Genomic DNA, 19,339 nt, shown 5'->3' with positions numbered 1-19,339 from the left:
AAATAAGGATTAATTATGTATCACAAGGGCAGAGATGTGGAGCGCATTGTAGTATATTGTAGTGACTTCACTTACTAATACATCAGTATTTCAGATTATGTTTTTCATGTTTTACACAGGTACAGGTTTCAAGACCACTGTTACTGTATAGAGGGTAATGTAGCTAGAAAGGTTACTGCAATTTGTCTGTCAAGATGCAAAATAAAAGGTCAGAAGCAATACTTCCATTTTCTGTTTCTCCCTTTAATGTCAGTGATAAAATAACTGGCAAAAACAAACAAAAAACATTGCCCTTTTCCATGTGGCGACCAGTTTCAAACCTTTCCATCCTAGCATGCTAACACTGAAGTCAACTCCATCTCTCCACATGGGAATCAAACCAAATGATGGCTTCTGCCATCCCTACCAATCAAGGGGTAGAGACGGCTTCTGCCATCCCTACAAATCAAGTGGTAGGGACGGCTTCTGGCATCCCTACAAATCAAGGGGTAGGGACGGCTTCTGGCATCCCTACAAATCAAGGGGTAGGGACGGCTTCTGGCATCCCTACAAATCAAGGGGTAGGGACGGCTTCTGGCATCCCTACAAATCAAGGGGTAGGGACGGCTTCTGGCATCCCTACAAATCAAGGGGTAGAGACGGCTTCTGGCATCCCTACAAATCAAGGGGTAGGGACGGCTTCTGGCATCCCTACAAATCAAGGGGTAGGGACGGCTTCTGGCATCCCTACAAATCAAGGGGTAGGGACGGCTTCTCACTTGATTCTGTCACTTGAAAAAGTTATTTAATGCATTAAGATGGAAAGGATTCAATAACCGAACACATGGAGTGATCAAAGCCAATTGTATTAAAATATTAATGATCATGGGCTAATGTAGCAGTATAGTGTTGGAAGCCTTTATCCCAGATAGAAGCATGGCTTCATTCTCAGCAGCCAGCCACACCTAATAAAACAATACCTTTTCTGCAAAGATGCTTTTGGCATCTGCCCCTAGGACTATTACCACCCATTCCAAACCGAATATCTGAAAGTGAGGCTAAGGGATCATAGAGAAATTACATAGCTCAATCAAAAACACAGACATTTCGACAATTGTACAGCCAATGCAGGACTAGAAATACAGGTACATGTTTTCAAACTTGAAGTTCTGTTAAAGAGTGATTAAAAAAAAAATACAACAATGCATAGCAAATCAATACAGAAATGAAAACAGTAAAATGTGATCAGAATTGGCATCAGATACTTTTACTATCAGGTGTTCTGGCAGCTGATTCTATTTGAGTTCCAGTGCCTTTTAAAAGCTCCAGTTCAGATGGCATTCCGCTTCTAGAGCACAGATTAATTATTGGCCAAAACTACTGGGTATGGAAATCCACAATTCAATGAATAAAGACAATGCTGTTTAAGACAGGCCCATAATGTAAACAGCAAACTAGGCATGTACTTTTTAGAACATAAAAGTTGCCCATATTTAAAAGTGAAATAGAAATGTGGAGAGTACAGAAAATAACAAAACAAAAAATAAAACGCATTAAATACAAAGCATTAATTGGGTAATATTTCTAAGAAGCTTAAAAGATAACGTTCCAGTTAAACAGCAAGCTTATTCACTGCACGTACAAAATCACAAGTTTGCTTTAATATAAAAAGAGATCTCTTCTGAAGGCTGGGTTTTAAAAATAGATCTAACACTGATCTGTAGTTATATAAGGGCTTGATACTTGCAAGGGATGCTTAAAACTCACAGGATATTAGCATTCACACATTATAATAATTGCCATGTAGGGAAATTGAGTCTCCTGGACACAACAGGGTTAAAAATCAATCTAAGAATGTTCTGTAAGAAACATTCCGTAAGGTGAGTTCCAATGAACAGCGTATGCTTTTAGAGTTAAACAATCACAGCTACAGTAACCAGTTTGTATTGCATATTTGTTTCAGAACTAGGTTCCCCAACACTGCTTCAGTTATGTATGTCCTATTTAGTTAATTGCTTGCATTTCTTTCGCAACTGCGTATGGAAAAACTGCTATCATAGAACAGTAAAATAAAAAAAAAGATTATAATAAATTAGACCACGTAGACAACTCCTCAGTTTGAGGTTGCTCTGTTTCAATCCTGCATGGCTAAAACACATCAGCATGGCACGGACCACTTCATTCATTTTCCATATTTTTTTCCTGTACAATAGATTTAATAATTATACAATACACAGCAATCTTAAAAAGACAGCGGCACAGGTATTAATCTCTTCTAGTGTGATGTTTTGAGTTAAACTGAATTATGTTGTCAAGCGCAGCTTTTTTTTTAAAAATACATATAAAAAAACAAACAAAAACACACCATCAGCATCAAACCTAGCCCAGTTCCTTTAACCAAATCCTTGAACAAAAATGCAAAGAATGCAACTGGGATCAGAGAAGCACAGACATGTATGGCATGGGGAGGAAAGGGAGAGGTGCTTTTTTGTGTTCAGGATCTCACACACAACTTTCACAGTCCTTCCATCCATTGACCCACTAAACAAATAAATAATACAGTCAAACGGAATTGCAGGGATTTGTTCCCTTCAGCCAATAACAAAAGCAAAAAAAGCAAAACAAAAAAACAGGTTAGTCCGTTCACTTGTCCTGCAGAAGCCTGCCCATCGCAGACAGATGGCTGTGACGTCACTGTTCAGGAAGTCAGGGAGGGGGAAGGTGAGTGATTGGTTTGTGCTCTGGAATCCTCCTCCCCCCCCCGGCTGGCCCCGCCCCTCTGCAGCGATGGTGCTGTCAAGCTTCGTCGCTGTGACTCACTGCCTCCGGTCCTCCGTTTCAGATCTGGAGAAAGCCATCACCACGTCCTCAGCACCTGTAGGAGAGAGATTGGTATATTATCCCATCGCCGAGTTACCGAGCCGATTGTGTGCAGAGGTCCAGCTTATCAGTAAAAAGTGTTCAAAGGAGCTAAGCTCCCAACTTTGTCGAACGCAAAATAACAAGCGCAGATTACAGCATTACTAAGGAAAGTAGAGAGAGTGAACAGAAGCAATTTTCAAGATAAATATCTCACAATCACATCTGACAAACGTTTCAGCATTTGCCGATTAGTTTCTAAACCCTAATTCAATTGGGCTGTTACCGACAAAGAAAATATAACTACAATCCGATAACAGCTTTAACATTTCCAGACATGTTTTTTTTTTTTTTTTTCAGCTTAATGAGTATTTGCTTTATGCGCTATTGCCAAGTGTCCTGTGTTACACAGGTTTGCAGACAGGACGGTCTTGTAATTGTAGTGTAATAAAGCACAGTGAAAAGCATAGGTAAGCACTGTAAAATACAGAGAGGTATAGCAAACCAGGGTAAACCAATGCATAGTATAACCATGGGACAAAATGTGGTAAAAGTGCAAAAACACTAAAGGCATCCCCACCCACAGCAGGTACTGTTCCCATGTTTCTTAGTTCTGTTTAACTACTTCTCACAATGCTGTTTACTATTCCCTGCAATGGAGTGATTGCAACAGCAAAGCCACTCCAAAGGTTTCATGCCACTGTATGTAAAGCGGCTTCTCTTAAGCAGCCTGATTTCACCAGGTCAGCCTTTTCCACCTATTGATTAGCTGTCAACAGTGCTTGATAAGTTTCACTCTCTTGCCTTGTACATCTCTTCTGCTTGAATGAGATATTACCGTGGTTCGGAAATTAAGCCAGAAAAGAAAAAGGACATTCAATTAATGTTTTGAACCAGTCTTTCCAGGCTGGTTATTCCCTGACTCCTCATACACAATTCATTAGATAAACTATGTTAGGAATAACTGAATTAACAGTACAGTACTGCAGAAATATTACTTGTCAATTGCGTTGCAAGAATGAAAAACACACGTTCGTACTTGCACCTTTTTTTCAAATGTTATAAGTTCACTTAAGCCAAATATGAAAACATATACTGTGTTAATTTAGTTTCGGGGTGGATAGGAAATTGCAATTGCGTCTCAAATTAAACTGGCTTCTGCAGAATGGCCTTTTGAACTGCGCTCATCATGAAATGCATGACCCACCGAAAGGTCACAGAATACACAGCGTGCCTGAAACCGTGGTAAGAATTGAGGTGGGCGGGAGCAGGGAGGCTGTGTGATAAAGAGAAGCCATACTCAATTTACATTGAGGCAGTGAGCCATTTCACTTTCATCTCTGCACTGTCTACGTGCAGATGCAGAGATACTAAACCGTTTAGAAGAAAATTAATTTTCTCATTTGCAGCCCCCGATCGAAACAGATCTTAACATGCCAGCACTTCTCGCAGTTCTAGTTCTTTTCACGAACGAGGTTCAAATGTGTAAATTCGTCAGTATTAATGTGCAATGCTAGAGAAAATGCAGTGACACTTGCACTTTGTTATCCATCCCCCTCATGACGGTGTGTGTAAATGCAGAGATACACAAGACACTGCTAGAAACCTTTTGTCAAAAGACAGAATTATTGTAAAATCACAGACAGTTTTGGTTTCTCTGAAGCAGAAAGAAAGACGCCTGCTCCATCAGCCTGGATTCACGGCAGCTCCTTGATGTATTGCTTTGCAAGCAAGGACATTCTCCACTGAACAGGTTTACATGACCTGAACCCCTGACCCGAAAAGTCTAAATCTAAATTGAAGTTTCCAAGCATGAAGTATGGAATTCTCCTCCAAACAGAATGAAACTCCCTCTGTCTATTAAAAACGCTTCAAGACACACAGTCAGTTATGTTTTATGTAGCAAAAAAAGAATGCAATTGGTTTAAACTCTATAGAAAGGCATTTGCCATAAACAGTCAGATCATTTCAAATAAGTCTGAATACAGTAGCAAGAACCTCAAAGTGAATTCTACAGTAATCTAGCAAAGAAAACGAGACCTGTTTAAATGAAATTCAAGTTAAATTAATATTTGTTATAATGCGTATGTTCACAGTAGCATTTCTGGTTTATGGGATTATAGAAGAAATCGCAAATGGAATAATAATAATAATAATAATAATAATAATAATCATAATATAGACTGGTTTAATAAAATACAAAATTCATTATTTTCACATCAGTCATAAATCGTAGGAATATGCTCTTGTTGATGTATACAATCTTACAGATATGAATGTGTTTATGAATTTAATGGAGAGCGCAATTATAAGGATCTGATCTTTGTAGTCTCCTGTGCAATTACCAAAATTAGGTCAGGTGCAAGCTTGTATACTTTCCATTCCATTCATTTTCCGAACAAGTTTTGTTACGTAATGTTTGCAAGCAGGGTCCCCATACAGAAACCCTTCTCCCCAGCTAGAGCAGACAATAATCATAGAAACCGAACACCTTGATGAATTTAACTGGAGCAGGAAAAGCAAAAGTAGGACACTGTCCTGATTAAACATTGATCACCAGGGTGTGCCTTCTGCCACTTTCCTCTTCAAGCTGTACACCACATGGCACCGTGATAAAGACAGACACGGCGAATTAGCAATCTGCTCAACATCAAACACAAATAATGAGGACTTTTCCATAAAGGTTTCATGCCGACCTAATAACCACCGTACAATAATCAGCATCAAGAGGGTACAGTTTAAGATCTTGGCTGCGCATCCCTTTCATGTGGACTTCCACCTTCCATGCTCTTCCCAGCAGAGGGCACGCTATTAACTAGATATGACAGGCCACCTCGATCCGAGCCAGGCGACGAAGTTCTGAGGATGACGATGAAGAGGAGAACGTACAGGAAATTCAATTTCTCAGAACTGACAGGTGTGCGCTTGCATTAACATGTACTCTTCTGGAGTACACAGTACCTCCCGGTGCTCAACTGTTGCAAATGCAATGTATTTATTTATTTTGTTAACATAGCAAACAGCACCACCAGATGGACAAAATGATGTAACTACAGTGAGGGACCATTCTCACAAAGCCTCTGTGAACTCTGCAATGCACTAAACTTAGGCTGTATAACATAACACAGGAGGTTTGGAATGTACTGCTGCTACGGCTGGATGACTAGTGGCTGGTAGCTGCTACTCTACCAGCAGTGCCAGGATTAGCTCATTGAGATAAATGATAGAGGAGCCTGCCAGAGCCGGTCACAGCACTGCAAGGCAGTAAAGGATATCTGTAGGGTAGCAGATGGAAGCAGATGCTATGGCAATGTGATGTCACCTCTACAGTCGAGCCAGATTTGCAATGTCCTGTTCCCCTGTTCCCCAGCCACGTCACCACAGCCGCAGTGTTAGAAGAGCTTATGTCGCTAGGGTGTTGATTCCTGGGAAGCGGGGCTGCAAGAAGCAGCATGCCCTTCTGGTATGTTTGAGTACGTTCCTAACCTCTGTGCTCGGTTTCAATGCACCCATGGGCCGTCCAGGAAAGCTCTTAAAGCCTCCTTTAGGTACTGCACCTCTTTCTTTTCTGGATTTGTATGAAAAAACATATTCCAAAAGTGCTTGACTTAGATTTGTATACTTTTTACTTCAGAGATTATTATTGAGTGTTTAAAATTACGGAGGATATCAATCGTCTTACAATATTAGAAACCTTTATATTCAAACCTTAAATCCCTATTTCATAAGGAACAGAAACTTGCATACCCAAGATACATGCCACTGATATATACAGCGCTGCCCAGGTCACATTCAACGAGTCAAGACGACTCGAATAAATTAAACCAATTAACTAGAACTCAACAGTCTCTCTGATATGCCCCCTGCCCCACCTTTAGGAAAAAGCACTGGAGTGTTCTTCTGCACTCCACAACATTAACCTCTCTCCATGCAGCTCGGGCCTTAAATATCCCCCCAGCCAGAACACTGAGCAGCGTCGCCTAGCAACTGCTGCAAATCAGATTACATCATCAACTGGATGACTGCTAAACCCTGAGAACCAGCAGCTGGTAGGGTTTCTATCTTTGATTATTTTTTTTTTCTCTCTCACTGAGCACTGTTAAGTTTACACAATGTTTTCTTTTTGATTCTGCTGGAATCCACATGGGGGTGTGACAGAGTTTAAAAACAAGACTATTTTTTTTAACCTTTCTAAATCAAGCCCTGATATTTCTTTAAAACATTTCTCCTGAATAAATGTATTTAGCTCTGCCCTTTCCTCTCGAGTCGTGTGTTTGCAGACCTCCCCAGGATACACACGCTGTACAGCATCACATGGGCTGGACTGTGGCAACCTTTACACTGGGTTTACAGAATTACCAGCCTCCTTTCGAGTACAGAATATCAGCACCAGTGTGACCCTCTTACTGCAGGGCAGGGCATGGTCATGAAGGGTCTTCACCTGCAGCATTAACCTGCGTTTCGCAACTCTAACAGCTAAACACGGCTAAACCGCAGAAAAATTATATTCTGCAGCATAGAAAGGCTTTTTCTCAGAAACATCCTGAAATAATAAAAAAACACACAAATTGAAGTCTTCCCAGAAAATCGGTTAACATTTTCCTTTTAGGCATTTCATTGAATTGTACAGCTTCCTTATACACTGTAGCCATGGACACGTTCGCTTCTACACCGCGCACATGCAGAGTTCTTTCAGTTCTGTGGTAGTCAGAGCAGATCTATTAAAAGACTCCTGACTCCCAGAGGCGAGAGCACAATTGTGAAGTCAAAGGGCAGCACTGAACGGGAGTAATTATTTGTTGTTTATTCCTCACTACTAGCAGGACGAGCAGGCTGTGTGCATTGTGGTTTTCGACATCCCCTGCCTTTCCTACATGCCAAGGTTGTTTATACATAGTTCTTCATATTTTTGTATCTAAAATTAGGCTACACGTTACAGAGCTGTAAAAAGCTTTTCAGCTGGCTGTCCGTGCTGCTGTAGAATGACTAGCTGATAAAACTTGACACTTACAGCATTAGGTGTTATTTCTTTCATTCCTATCACACCACCTCTCACACATAGACATGCAAGTCCAAGGATATAGTTTTTCCTAGGCCTTGTGCTGCAAGATGCAATGCTGTAGTACTCTTAAAGACTAACTATTTCGATAAAAAAAAAAATAGTCTGACAGAAATCTGTATTTTTTTTCCCCATTGCTTTGTAAGGGAAACAATGACATCCTCATATGAGGTTATCATGTATTTGTGGCTTCCATATGTCTCAATATATATGTCCCAATTACTTTTTTTAATACTAATTAAAAGCGAGAAGTTTTTAAAATGTTAACAGTTTACATGAGCGTTACAGCCCCTTTAGCTTTAAGGATTAGCTAACTGTAGCATCTCACTTATTTTTTTGTGATTTTCTAACGTCTTTCAAAACAATTAGTACCAAACAAAAACAAAAAAATGGAAGTGCTGCTTCCCACATCTCTCTCATTAAAGATTCACAATTCTAATTAGCTCAGTTAAATATATAAAAAACAACATATGCCTTTTATCAAATCTGATTACACCCACCTAACAGCAAGCATATGCGAGACCTCTGGTTCACAGAGATCAGAGCACCTCTACTTGTTAGTCTGGGTAAAAACACGCCTTCTGCATAAAACCTGAAACACACGAGGCCCCCAGATTTCTACATTACAAGACTACGCTATCAAACAGAGATAATAAACAACATAGTATCTGCTTATTGCTAGAATGATTCTACTTTAACGCTTGTACCAGCTCAAGCACTGCTACTGTACTATCCCGCTGTTTTCCACAACTCAATTTTAACTATTTCAACTGGAAGATGTGAGGGCTGCTAGCATCTTGGTGACACAGCCTCTAAAGCAGCTCAGGGATGGAAATAAGACTCCTATTGCATAGCAGTTCCATGTTTTACTACGAGCTTGATTAGCCACAGCGTGTAGGTAACAAGCTGAGGTGTGTCTTATTAAACAGGAATGGATCAAAATGTTATACGATGGGAGTCTTATTTCCATCCATGCAGCTAGTGGCATCACTTGCATAAGTGTAGAGTGAAGCTTTACACTGAAGTCATTGAGAAAGCGATTTGGCAATGACGAAATGCAAAAGCTCCCAGTTAACTGTGTTACTGTACTGGACAGATCTCTCATTCAATTTGACTGATGGTTCAGGCCCCTGATGCTTTGTACTCAAAGTCCACAGAGCTGCTTCCTAATGCCCAAACGCAATTAAGTGTTTGAAGCTTAATCCAGTTTTTTAGGTGAGCGAGATCAACTTGGGAAGCGCAATTCAGAGCCTATCTTCTGATTGACAGTCACACACCATCATGAGCTTGGAAGCAGGGGCAGCTATTTATATTAAGTGTCAGAACATGATGTGTATTCATTTTAAAATGAGATACAGGAACACATACTTTTAAATTGATTAATTCCACAATTTGGTAACTAAACCACAGGTCTATAAACTCAGTCGCCTCTCGCTCTAGTTGAAAGTTTTGTTACTGGAACGTACTGATGTGTAGCCAATAAGGAGTAAATGCAGAGTCTGACGTTTTATTTTTAAAATATAGCAACTGAAAGGGGAGCACAGCTATCGTAGACAACAGAAAAACTAATGTGTCTACTGCAAAACTGGCAAACAAGCAAGATATACTATTGCCATCTTCATACAGCACTCTGTTTACAGACACATTAGCGAGGATTAGTAAAGAGATACATTTCCTTGATGATTCTTATCGTGTCTGGATGCATCCGTCAATGTTTGTATACACTAGATCTCCCGACCTATTATACAAACAGCTTTATTCCTGCATTCATCTCTTGTTTTCTATTAAATCTGATCCTCTTTAAATGAGGCTTAATTGCCACTTGGGTCTTCCCTGGTAACATAAATAAAACAAAAGCACCAATGATGTAAATGAAAAACAATGAGGATGCGAAAGAAAAGGGTTTTTAGAAATTTTCATAAGTTCTCAGTTGGTCCAGGATAAGGAAGCTACATGATCTATGGGGATCAGGTTTAAATCCCAATCTGGCATGGGTAATTAAAGCTCTATGTTATTATTTATTATTTATTTATTTCTTAGCAGACGCCCTTATCCAGTTGTGCACTGAAGAACATGACACAGCAAGTTTCTGCTCGGTCATCAGGAATAAAGTGAGGCTGGCTGTACGACTAGTACTGCACAATAAACTAACCTTTCGAACCTTTCAAACCTGCCATCGTTAAATTACTTTTCCAGTGTCACCTATAAGTGCTTCTTTTCAAAACGTGCATCAGTCTCTTCCACAAGGCAATGACGGAAGTCAACGTATCCTTCGGATTATCAGCAGACAATGTTAATACAAGGCTGTCCCTTGTTCTTTCATCTCTGTTTCTGTGGGAGTGTGTGTTTGGGAACAAAGTGAAGCTCTTAGGAAGAATGTATTGTATTGTATGTCTGGAGCACCTGGATCAATATCTCTAGTCTTCACTACACCAGGAGAGCTTGGTTTACATCTCATCCATAGATGCCATGTGGGATCAATAGAGGAGAATGTTGAGGCATCAGATCATGTAACATGGGGGAAAACGAACTGTAAAAACTCAGATCAGTATTAAAAAAAACTGCTTCTGCATTTTTTGCTTTGCTGGTTATAATTAAGCACTCATTTCCAACACGTCGATTGCACTTGTATTTGATTCATTTAAATAAACAGCAAGCTTGATTAGAGACGTTGCCAAACCAGCAGCTTACACTTTGAGGTGAGCATGTCTGGGGTGTACGCTTTGCTCAGCCAAGTAAAAAAACAGGACATGAAGTGTTGAAAGTGAAAACATGCTCTGTGAGGTGTATGAACAGTGTGCCATTTTAACCTAGAACCAACAAAGGGATGAGCTGTTTACAACTTGAGAATGAGAACATCGATTTGTGTGACAATCACTCTGCACATGAGAAAAGATGGCAGAGAAGCACTGAAGAGCTCCTTTAATTCAATGCAAAAGGGATTACCTTCTTCAATACCCTCTTATGCAGATATTCGTGTGTGCGCTTTGTAAATCAAGGAGGACCCTATCAGGTTTCACCTGAAATGGTAAATTAGCCCAGTCAACACCAATGGCCCTAGCTTTTAGAGAGCTTATCCCAATAATCATTTTGTGCAGCACTGCATCCAAGGTACAGTAATACCTTGATTTGAACATGTTGATGCCTCTAAGGTGCGCTCCAGACAGTATCCAGCACCCATAAGAAGCATTTTGCAAAAATGAGTTAACTTAATCCTACCCAAATAGATAAGCCCAAGAACTGCAATGCTTAATCACCTCCAGACACAGACAGTGAAATACATTCCCAGACAAATGTTTTTTCAGCTTGAGTCGATGCAAATTCCCGAATGACTATGGTCACCTGCAGGGCTTTGTATGATTTTTTTTACTTGCAAATACAATATGCATTCTGAGGCTGTCCTGCACTTGTGTCAAGCAGACTGGGGCATTGCAGAGAGTCTAATAGTCTAATCAGTATTCACTTTGAAGCTTGTTTAGGACGTGGCTGAGAGAAAGAGAAAAAACAAACCTAAAAAATAAAAATAAAAATACCCACACAGCAAAACTTGTTGGCTGAACGTAGGAAGCGAATTATTACCAGGCAGCAGAAAAGCAAGTCCAAAAGAAAAGAAAGAAGGTGAAAATGAAACGTCTCCCACCATCAGTTGATAATTACCACGCCAGCTTCGCTCCTGCCTTGTTAATGAGGTGCTGCTCGTCTTTCTTAGCCGTGCTGCTGCTCCGAACCACGGGAGACTTGATTGGGCTACGGTGATTAGCGCCGCCATGGAAACCCTTCAACCGCTGCCTCTCACTCAGTAAGATAGTTATACTGTCTGATCAAGATCAGCTGCACCGGGGTTCAAACTGGAGGGTGGCGAAAACACCAAAAAGCACACAAAACAAACCCGTTTCCACATATAAATTAGACCAACACTAATTTCCCCCTGTGCAGGACAATTGCCCTGCTACAGGTATGTTTAAAAGAAAACAGTAAAGAAAAAGGAAAGAATGTACACTTACATGCTGAATACAGTAATTATGTGTCCTTTCTCTTGAAAAAACCATCCAGCGTAGATTGCTCCTCACGCCCATTGCCTGGTTGCAGTTTGTGTGAAGATGACGGACAGGCAACGATTGCATTCGTCATGCATGATTCGTACAACAATAGGTCATCTTTGAATTAGTCAACCATGGTGTTTGTTTTCACTGAGAGACTAACACACTTGACGCTGAAGAAAGTTCAGCGTCAGTCAGTACAGAGATCGTTGTATCCGGGTCGATCCTGTACGTGATCGTTCTAATAGGGCTAATTTGCATTGAAAAAATCGGTTCTTGCTGTTGGGATCGTTAAACAGGTGTTCGTATAAGAAGGGTTCGTTATAGTGAAGTTAGCCTGTATTACATGAACATATTGGGATATTAGATCATGTAATACACACTCTTGCATAATGTTTCTTTGTTCAATTTCTGTCCACTTCCCAAAGCTAATTTTCACGATCCAAGATGTTCATTTATTCTTTTTAAAATATGGCTTTATATGCATAGTTAAATTAACATATTAGCACGGCATTCTAATGTGCAGAACATATTTGTCCCACAACGCATTACATACACAGTATGCAAGTGAGCAATTAAAACTAGCTGAATGTAATTTGTGACTGCAAACTAGGATACAAAGACGGAATCTGTGAAAGATTTCTTCAAAACAAACTTCAGGTAACATATTCTCTGTTAAATGTAAAGCAGAAAGACTGTTGAATTCAGAAAGAGGTTTAAAATCAATTACATGTTTAGTTATCTTTTACTGCAGAAGTTAATCTTTGGGGATTTTAAATGCTAAATGAAAAGTGACGGAGAGCGTCTTATGATGACTGATTATTATTATTTATTTCTTAGCTGACGCCCTTATCCAGGGCGACTTACAATTGTTACAAGATATCACATTATTTTTACATACAATTACCCATTTATACAGTTGGGTTTTTACTGGAGCAATCTAGGTAAAGTACCTTGCTCAAGGGTACAGCAGCAGTGTCCCCACCGGGGATTGAACCCACGACCCTCCGGTCAAGAGTCCAGAGCCCTAACCACTACTCCACACTGCTGCAAACATTCCCAGTATGGGTGTGCTGTTACTCCCTTTAAGAAGTATTTTAAAAAAATCGACAGATATTAAATAACTGTTGATTTCGAAACAGAAAAGGCTGTCCTTCCCTCACCTTTACAATCAGTACTAATCAATAGCTATACCTCACTAGAGGAGTCAGAAACCATCTTATGCATACAAAATTTAAATATACAGGGGTACACAATGTAGCATTTTTAAATGAAATAAAAATACTAAACCTACCGTTTAATACGGAATATGCCGATCACACAAACATCTTATCGCTAAGATTAAAAATGTATTGCAATTCATTTAACATCTGCAGGTATGCTAATCAGCCAATTAAAAATATATCAAATGCAAATGAGGACTTTATAGGCTTTTCAACAAGCATGCTGCTTATGCAAGCCGTGTCCTATATCTGACAGGTAATGTTATCTAATGAAAAACACAAAGCATGAAACAGAATCTGGATCCAGATGACGGACTTCCAAGCTGTGTTTGACTTATCATAGCATGGTCACTGGTGTTGGCTGCCCCAAATATCTTTTCAGCTAGGTCGAGTCCAAGGTCTGCACTCTAATAATTTTACAGTGATTATAACTTTAAGGAACAAAAACAAAGCAGCATTCAGGCTACATTATTATCAGTACTGTACTCCATCACTGCATCCTGTTTCATACTGGGAGCCTCTGCAAACAATGGCTGCTCTGTATTCTGTTAAGAATGTCTTTGTTCTTGTAATCTCCAGTTAGAGCCTCACATTTTGTTCTGCAACCCAATGCGATGGCACTGCTTGATACATACAGTTATGTTTGTGCAGCATACCCATGGTGCATTGAAGGGGACGAGATTCCTGCTCTGGAGGTCGACAGAAGAGGACCACTAACAGCACCTTGCATTAAGGTGCCCCAATGCAGCATCTTTTTCAGTCGCAGTTTAGTTCAGATGTGATCAGTCTGTCTGTGTGCAGCGGTTGCAGACCAAAACTGACTGAGACCGATTAGTCATAAGGGTGTCAACCAATGGTGAAGCAGGTTAAAGTGACGTGGCTTGTGATTTGACTTAGTATTTGGACCTGTGAACCTGACAGCTTTAGTTCCACAGGTAAAAATACATTAGTCTTGAATTGAGTGTTCCGACTTCAAAAATACCAAATATGTGCACAATTGAATAGTTTTTTTTAGGTGTTTACTAATCAAAGGTAAATGATCAATTTACCTTTTTATTATCAAATCTACTGGCAGCCTATATTTTCTTGTTGCGCTAAAATGTAAGTAATCTCCAATAGGTCATAAATCACAAGCCCCTAGATCCACACGCTGAATTAACAGGTTGGATTTTATTTACCACAGGCTAAAGTGTAGTAGACAAGCTATACAAAAGTCAAACGCTGTCTGAAACGTTGGCACGGTGTAAATGGTCAATAGCTAAATTAATAGGCTAAGCGCTTCTTTTTGGTTGCCTCACGGCGCTGTCTCCGCCGTCTAATCAGCATACGATGCCATGCATAATATGAGGGTCGCTATGTTGGGCTAAGTTAATGCAAAAATGTGTACAGGGCAGTATTAATTACATTTGCATACATAGTAATCACCAAGATCTAGTTGTCAGTCAGTCTAATTCAGTCTTAGTAGTGTGCGACACCCAGTCGGGAAAAACTCAATTGTGACGTCAAACCAAAACTGAGCACAACTGATCACAGAATCTGTGCAAACTCAGATGAGAGGAGTCGGGATGGCTTGAGTCGGGCTGCGTGCGGCGGGCTTAAGAGTGCAAGTGAAAACACTATGCCCAATAAATCACACATTTAGACAATATCTTGAGTCCATTTATCTGTGACTAGACTATGTAGAAACAGAAGTCAAGAACAGAGCCAAGGGGGAGACTTCTGCTGCCAAGAAGGTCTAATGAGTTTGAAGGATCAGGTTGGGAAGGTAGAAGGATTTTCCGCTCACATGATTACCGTGTGTACAGCAGCATTAAGAAAGAAGATGCACACTTTTCTAATTTCAAAAATAAATCTGCATTAAAATCAAGCAGATTTCCCCCAACTTGTCATCATTAATCTTGATAGACAGGAGGCATTGCAATGCAAGCAAGAAAATGTGTGGCAAATCGCACCTTATTCTGTCGACTGAGCTGTTTCAAGCTCAGCAGTTTCTGATTTATGGTTGCAAAACCCCAAGCTACCTATCTGATCATTCGTTATCAGTTCATGCAGGTCCCCCGCCTTTAAAAAAAAAAAAAAAAAAAAAAAAAGAATTAAATTAACACTGTGTCAGTCTAATTGCATCTCTAGAAATCTCAATAACGCTAGTGAGATCATGTTTAAATCATCATTTCATAACTAAAGGATTACATTAATAGCGTTTGCAAATCTAATACTGCCATGTTCCCGGTAGGGTGAAAGTAAAAAATGAACTGCACACCTACAAGCTTCCAAAAAATATATTTCTAATATATTTATTATACTGTATCGGATAACGTGCAAGCTCAGGTACCGGAATACTGACACGATTTGCAATCTGCTGTTCGATGTTCCTGTAAAACCCTCCATTTGTTTTCATCTCATGATAGAAGCAGTTAATGCAGAACTGGCAGTTAAAACTCTCATCGGACTCAAAGCACTAATTATGAAATATGAAGACAAGGTGAAATTGGATATCCGTATACATCAATAGTCTTCTTTTGGATAAAGATGTTTGCATTTGTAATCAAGCCCAGATGTGTCCTGTGTTGCTGACTAACCAGGAAATCCTATGAAAAGCCGTGGTTTTCAAAGTCGCTCGTTTTAAGCAATGGCTTGTGAGTCACACACACACACACTCCCTGTCTACTCAGACACTGGTCATACTGTAAGATCTATAAAATGACTCGGAAAGCTGTTACACAAGATTAAGAATATCTTAAACAATTAAGCTTGTCATGTTTAACAGATTACTTTAGCCCTGAAATTATCCCTGAAAAAAAAAAAAAAAGTCACTGAAGGAATAAAAAATATATATATATACACATTTATTGTTTATAAAAGTACAGTTCTGAATGGAAACTGCTGTAAGTAAAGCACTGAGTAACATGCCCATTTATTACTAAATAAATAGAGCTAAGCTGCTGTAAGTAACGTTGAATTATCTTGGGACAGTTTGAGACAATGCAAGCCTTATTGTGGCTTGCTTTCTGCAGGATAATCTTGTTTGCTGCAGAAATGTTATCCTGCCTTACAGTTTCTAAAACCGAAACTGAATCAAACGATCAGTGAATATGGTTTGCCAGAAGTCAATTCACAGTAATCTGACCCCACACAATGCAGCCATATAACAGGGAATATTCAATATTAACCCATTCAGTGCCCTATTCCTAGAGCAATGTGGGTTCATAATTCCACAGCTTACAACATGATATTAATGTTCATTTCCCTAAGAAAGCTGCATAGATTCAGTGCATAATTAAGCATTTCAAATTAATTGTTCGCAGTGAAAAATAAATCTGGCAGACTATTGATAAGATTTGCCCAATCAAAGAAGCTAATCCAAGCAATGACCTTCCTGCAGCAGCAATGACACACATGGCCCAGCGTGACAGCTGAAATGCTCTGCGTATCATTTCTATGAAAACAGCGCCCCCTGGTGACTTCCACTAAGTAACACATTTATTATTATTTTGAGCAGGCTGGTTTCTACACACCTGTGCTGATTACCTATACACTGTGGCTAATCAAGCTTGAAGTAAAACCTGGACTGGGTGAAACTGCTCTGCAACAGGAGTCTTATTTCCATCCCTGTATTAAAAAAATAATAAATACCCTGTAATAGATTAATGTAAAACCAAAGATATTAATACAAGAACCCTTTCAACCTGACTTTTTTTTCATAGAAAAAAAATAGGACATAAGTTTACAGTCTTGTAATCTTCTCCTAATCGAGATAATGATATAATGACTCTGAATCTGGCTGTATATAAAATAAAACAGCAATCAAAAACCCACACCCAAACTGATTCCTAATGTAATAATGCTGTTCAGCCTTGGGGCTGAGAAGGTTGGCTTGATCACTCATTTATTGCGTAAACAGGTAAGTGGGAATATTAAATGCTTATCGGTTTTGATCTTACTGTAGATGAGAAAATACCATCACTAGATTTATTTTGGCAACGCAGACATTCATTTCAATATTAAAGCACCTACTATAACTTACAAAATAAATGGCACCAAAACAATGCCTTACAAAGGGTTTGTTTGGCTTTTTTGACTTTGTATCTGTCAATACAATAACTTGCCAAGAGATTTTTAAATGGACATGCAGCTTTGGTTCTTGTCATTCTGTGCCAAAGATTCTTTGACAAACTAGCTAAAGCTCTCAGCAAGCTGTTGGAATTCTGGAAACCCTCAAAGCAATATTCATGCAATCTTGGGCTACCTGATTACATTTTTGGTGGATTTCCATTTTCAAAAGGAACGGATATCCGAGTAGACTAACTTAAAGCTTGGCTTGTTATCATATTTTCGTCATACAGTAGCAACCAGATTAATATTGATGCAGACGCTGGCAGCTATGCAGGCTGCAGCTCAGGGTACAGAACATCCCAATACTGCAGGCCTTTCTATCTGAAGAATTTGTGAAGAGTCTACATTTTTTTTATTCTGGCTTTTTAATAGTTTTCTCAATGCATATACCATATTATATAACTAATACTATGCACATGCATGTTGTTAGTTGTATTTGAAAGCTATATTCAAGTGGGATGTGGGTCACCGTTTGCAGCCACAGCACGGTACAGCAAGACAGATGGAGGGGTGCTTTTCGCTATAAACCTGTGCTACTGTAAAACCTCCATTTCCATTCGGATCTTAACCATTTCGGTTAGCAAGAAGTGCTGCACAAACCGATCATTCGGATTGATCGTTCCACAGAAATCAGGTGAGGGTCACTGGTGTTGACTGGGCTAATTTACCACTATGAGTGACAGCTGCCGCTCTTGGAATGGTAAATGACCTCAATCAACACTCACGACCCTCAGCTGTGGAGAGGCGTGATCTAAATAATAGAACGATCGCTTTGTTAGCAAGTAAGAAAGCAAGAGCAGAAGTGGTGCGGTTCTTTACCACGAGAGATGGGAGAGTGCTGAAGCGCTTACCCTGGAGGTAAGAGAGTGCTGAAGTGCTGAAGTGCTTACCCTGGTCGATGGGGTGCTGTGGAAGCTGACTCAGCTGGCTGTTAACTACTCCGGAGTAGCTCCGCAGAAAGGCTTCTTCACTTGGGGTCAACTACCAGAGGAAACATCCAGACAACTGCTATCAGGTATGCAATGGTTTCAAATCCACGGTTACTACCTTAGATACTGTAACAAATAATCGTTTACTGTTGATTCTTTAAGATATACTGAACAGTGGCCGTCTGATTATAGACACACAGGTGAATCAATCTGAATAATCTTAAATAGCCAATAGACCAAAACAGCCTCAGCACAGACAGTCAGGCAGTGTTTAATGCAGCTGATCAGAAGTAAACCACAAGTTATGTTAAGTGGCCTCAAACCAGTTTCGGCTCAATACAAATACAGCCATGGCCAAACGTTTTGCATCACCCTAGAGAATTAACTAATTTTGCTTCATAAAGGCAAATGAAACCTTTTGTGCTATCAATTTGTAGTTTATTTGACTACATGATGTTAAATACAAGATCTAAATTATGTTCATAATGTTTTGTTCTTTTTAAATGATGTCTCAATCCTAAAATCCTAGGTGATGCAAAACTTTTGGCCATAGCTGTAGATATATCTAAAAGGCAAGTGTTTCATTACAGTACCCTGGGCACTCAAAAATGAAACAGCGGAAAACTGAAGCTCTGCATATGAAAGAGCTGCGCTGTCCAGGCACAGAGACACTCACGTTGGATCCCATCTTCTTCAGCATGAGCAGGACTCGCACCTTCTGCTCGATGTACATCTCCTCAGGAGTCTTCCCGGGGGCAGCGTCGCTGTTCATCACCCCAGTGCCTGTAACCCTGAAACAGCAAGGACAGGAACGATGACAAATCCACGGCTCTTCCTGCTGTCTTCTACTGACGGAGCTTTATATAACCTGCACAGCCTCAAAACACAAGCCAGTCATGACATGTACTGTGCACAGAGGCGTGGAGACATTTTTTGCAAGCCAGTTTGTTTCTCCATATATGATGCAATCTGTAAACAACGGCCTCAGGAATGGAATGAGACTTGCCAAGTCTTATACTAGCTTGATTTGCCACGGTATAAACTGTGTCCAATTAAGAGCTTAATAAAACCTGCCACTGCTCAAACTGGTATGCAATGGGAGTATTATTTCCATCTATTGTACTGCGCAATCAGTTT

The 19,339-nt window shown here is 39.8% G+C and overlaps 1 protein-coding gene across 2 annotated transcripts in view; it reads right to left on the bottom strand.

Moving 5' to 3' along the window:
* Window positions 1–222: 222 nt before the first annotated feature.
* LOC131698830 (beta-catenin-interacting protein 1) overlaps window positions 223–19,339 on the bottom strand; it is a 29,279-nt gene continuing 10,162 nt past the window's right edge. For both annotated transcript variants that reach the window (XM_058993195.1, XM_058993194.1), the window contains 3 exons: window positions 18,879–18,993; window positions 18,164–18,254; window positions 223–2,854 (listed from right to left, as the gene is read on the bottom strand). In XM_058993195.1, coding sequence (XP_058849178.1) covers window positions 2,796–2,854; window positions 18,164–18,254; window positions 18,879–18,974 — 246 coding nt within the window. In that variant the 5' untranslated portion in view covers window positions 18,975–18,993 and the 3' untranslated portion in view covers window positions 223–2,795. The remainder of the gene's footprint in view (window positions 2,855–18,163; window positions 18,255–18,878; window positions 18,994–19,339) is intronic.

The sequence above is a fragment of the Acipenser ruthenus genome, chromosome 20 (genome assembly GCF_902713425.1).
Source record: "Acipenser ruthenus chromosome 20, fAciRut3.2 maternal haplotype, whole genome shotgun sequence".
In the NCBI taxonomy this organism is placed as follows: Eukaryota; Metazoa; Chordata; class Actinopteri; order Acipenseriformes; family Acipenseridae; genus Acipenser; species Acipenser ruthenus.
Note: the sequence above shows the minus strand (reverse complement) of the source record. Positions and strands in the feature narration are given on the sequence as shown.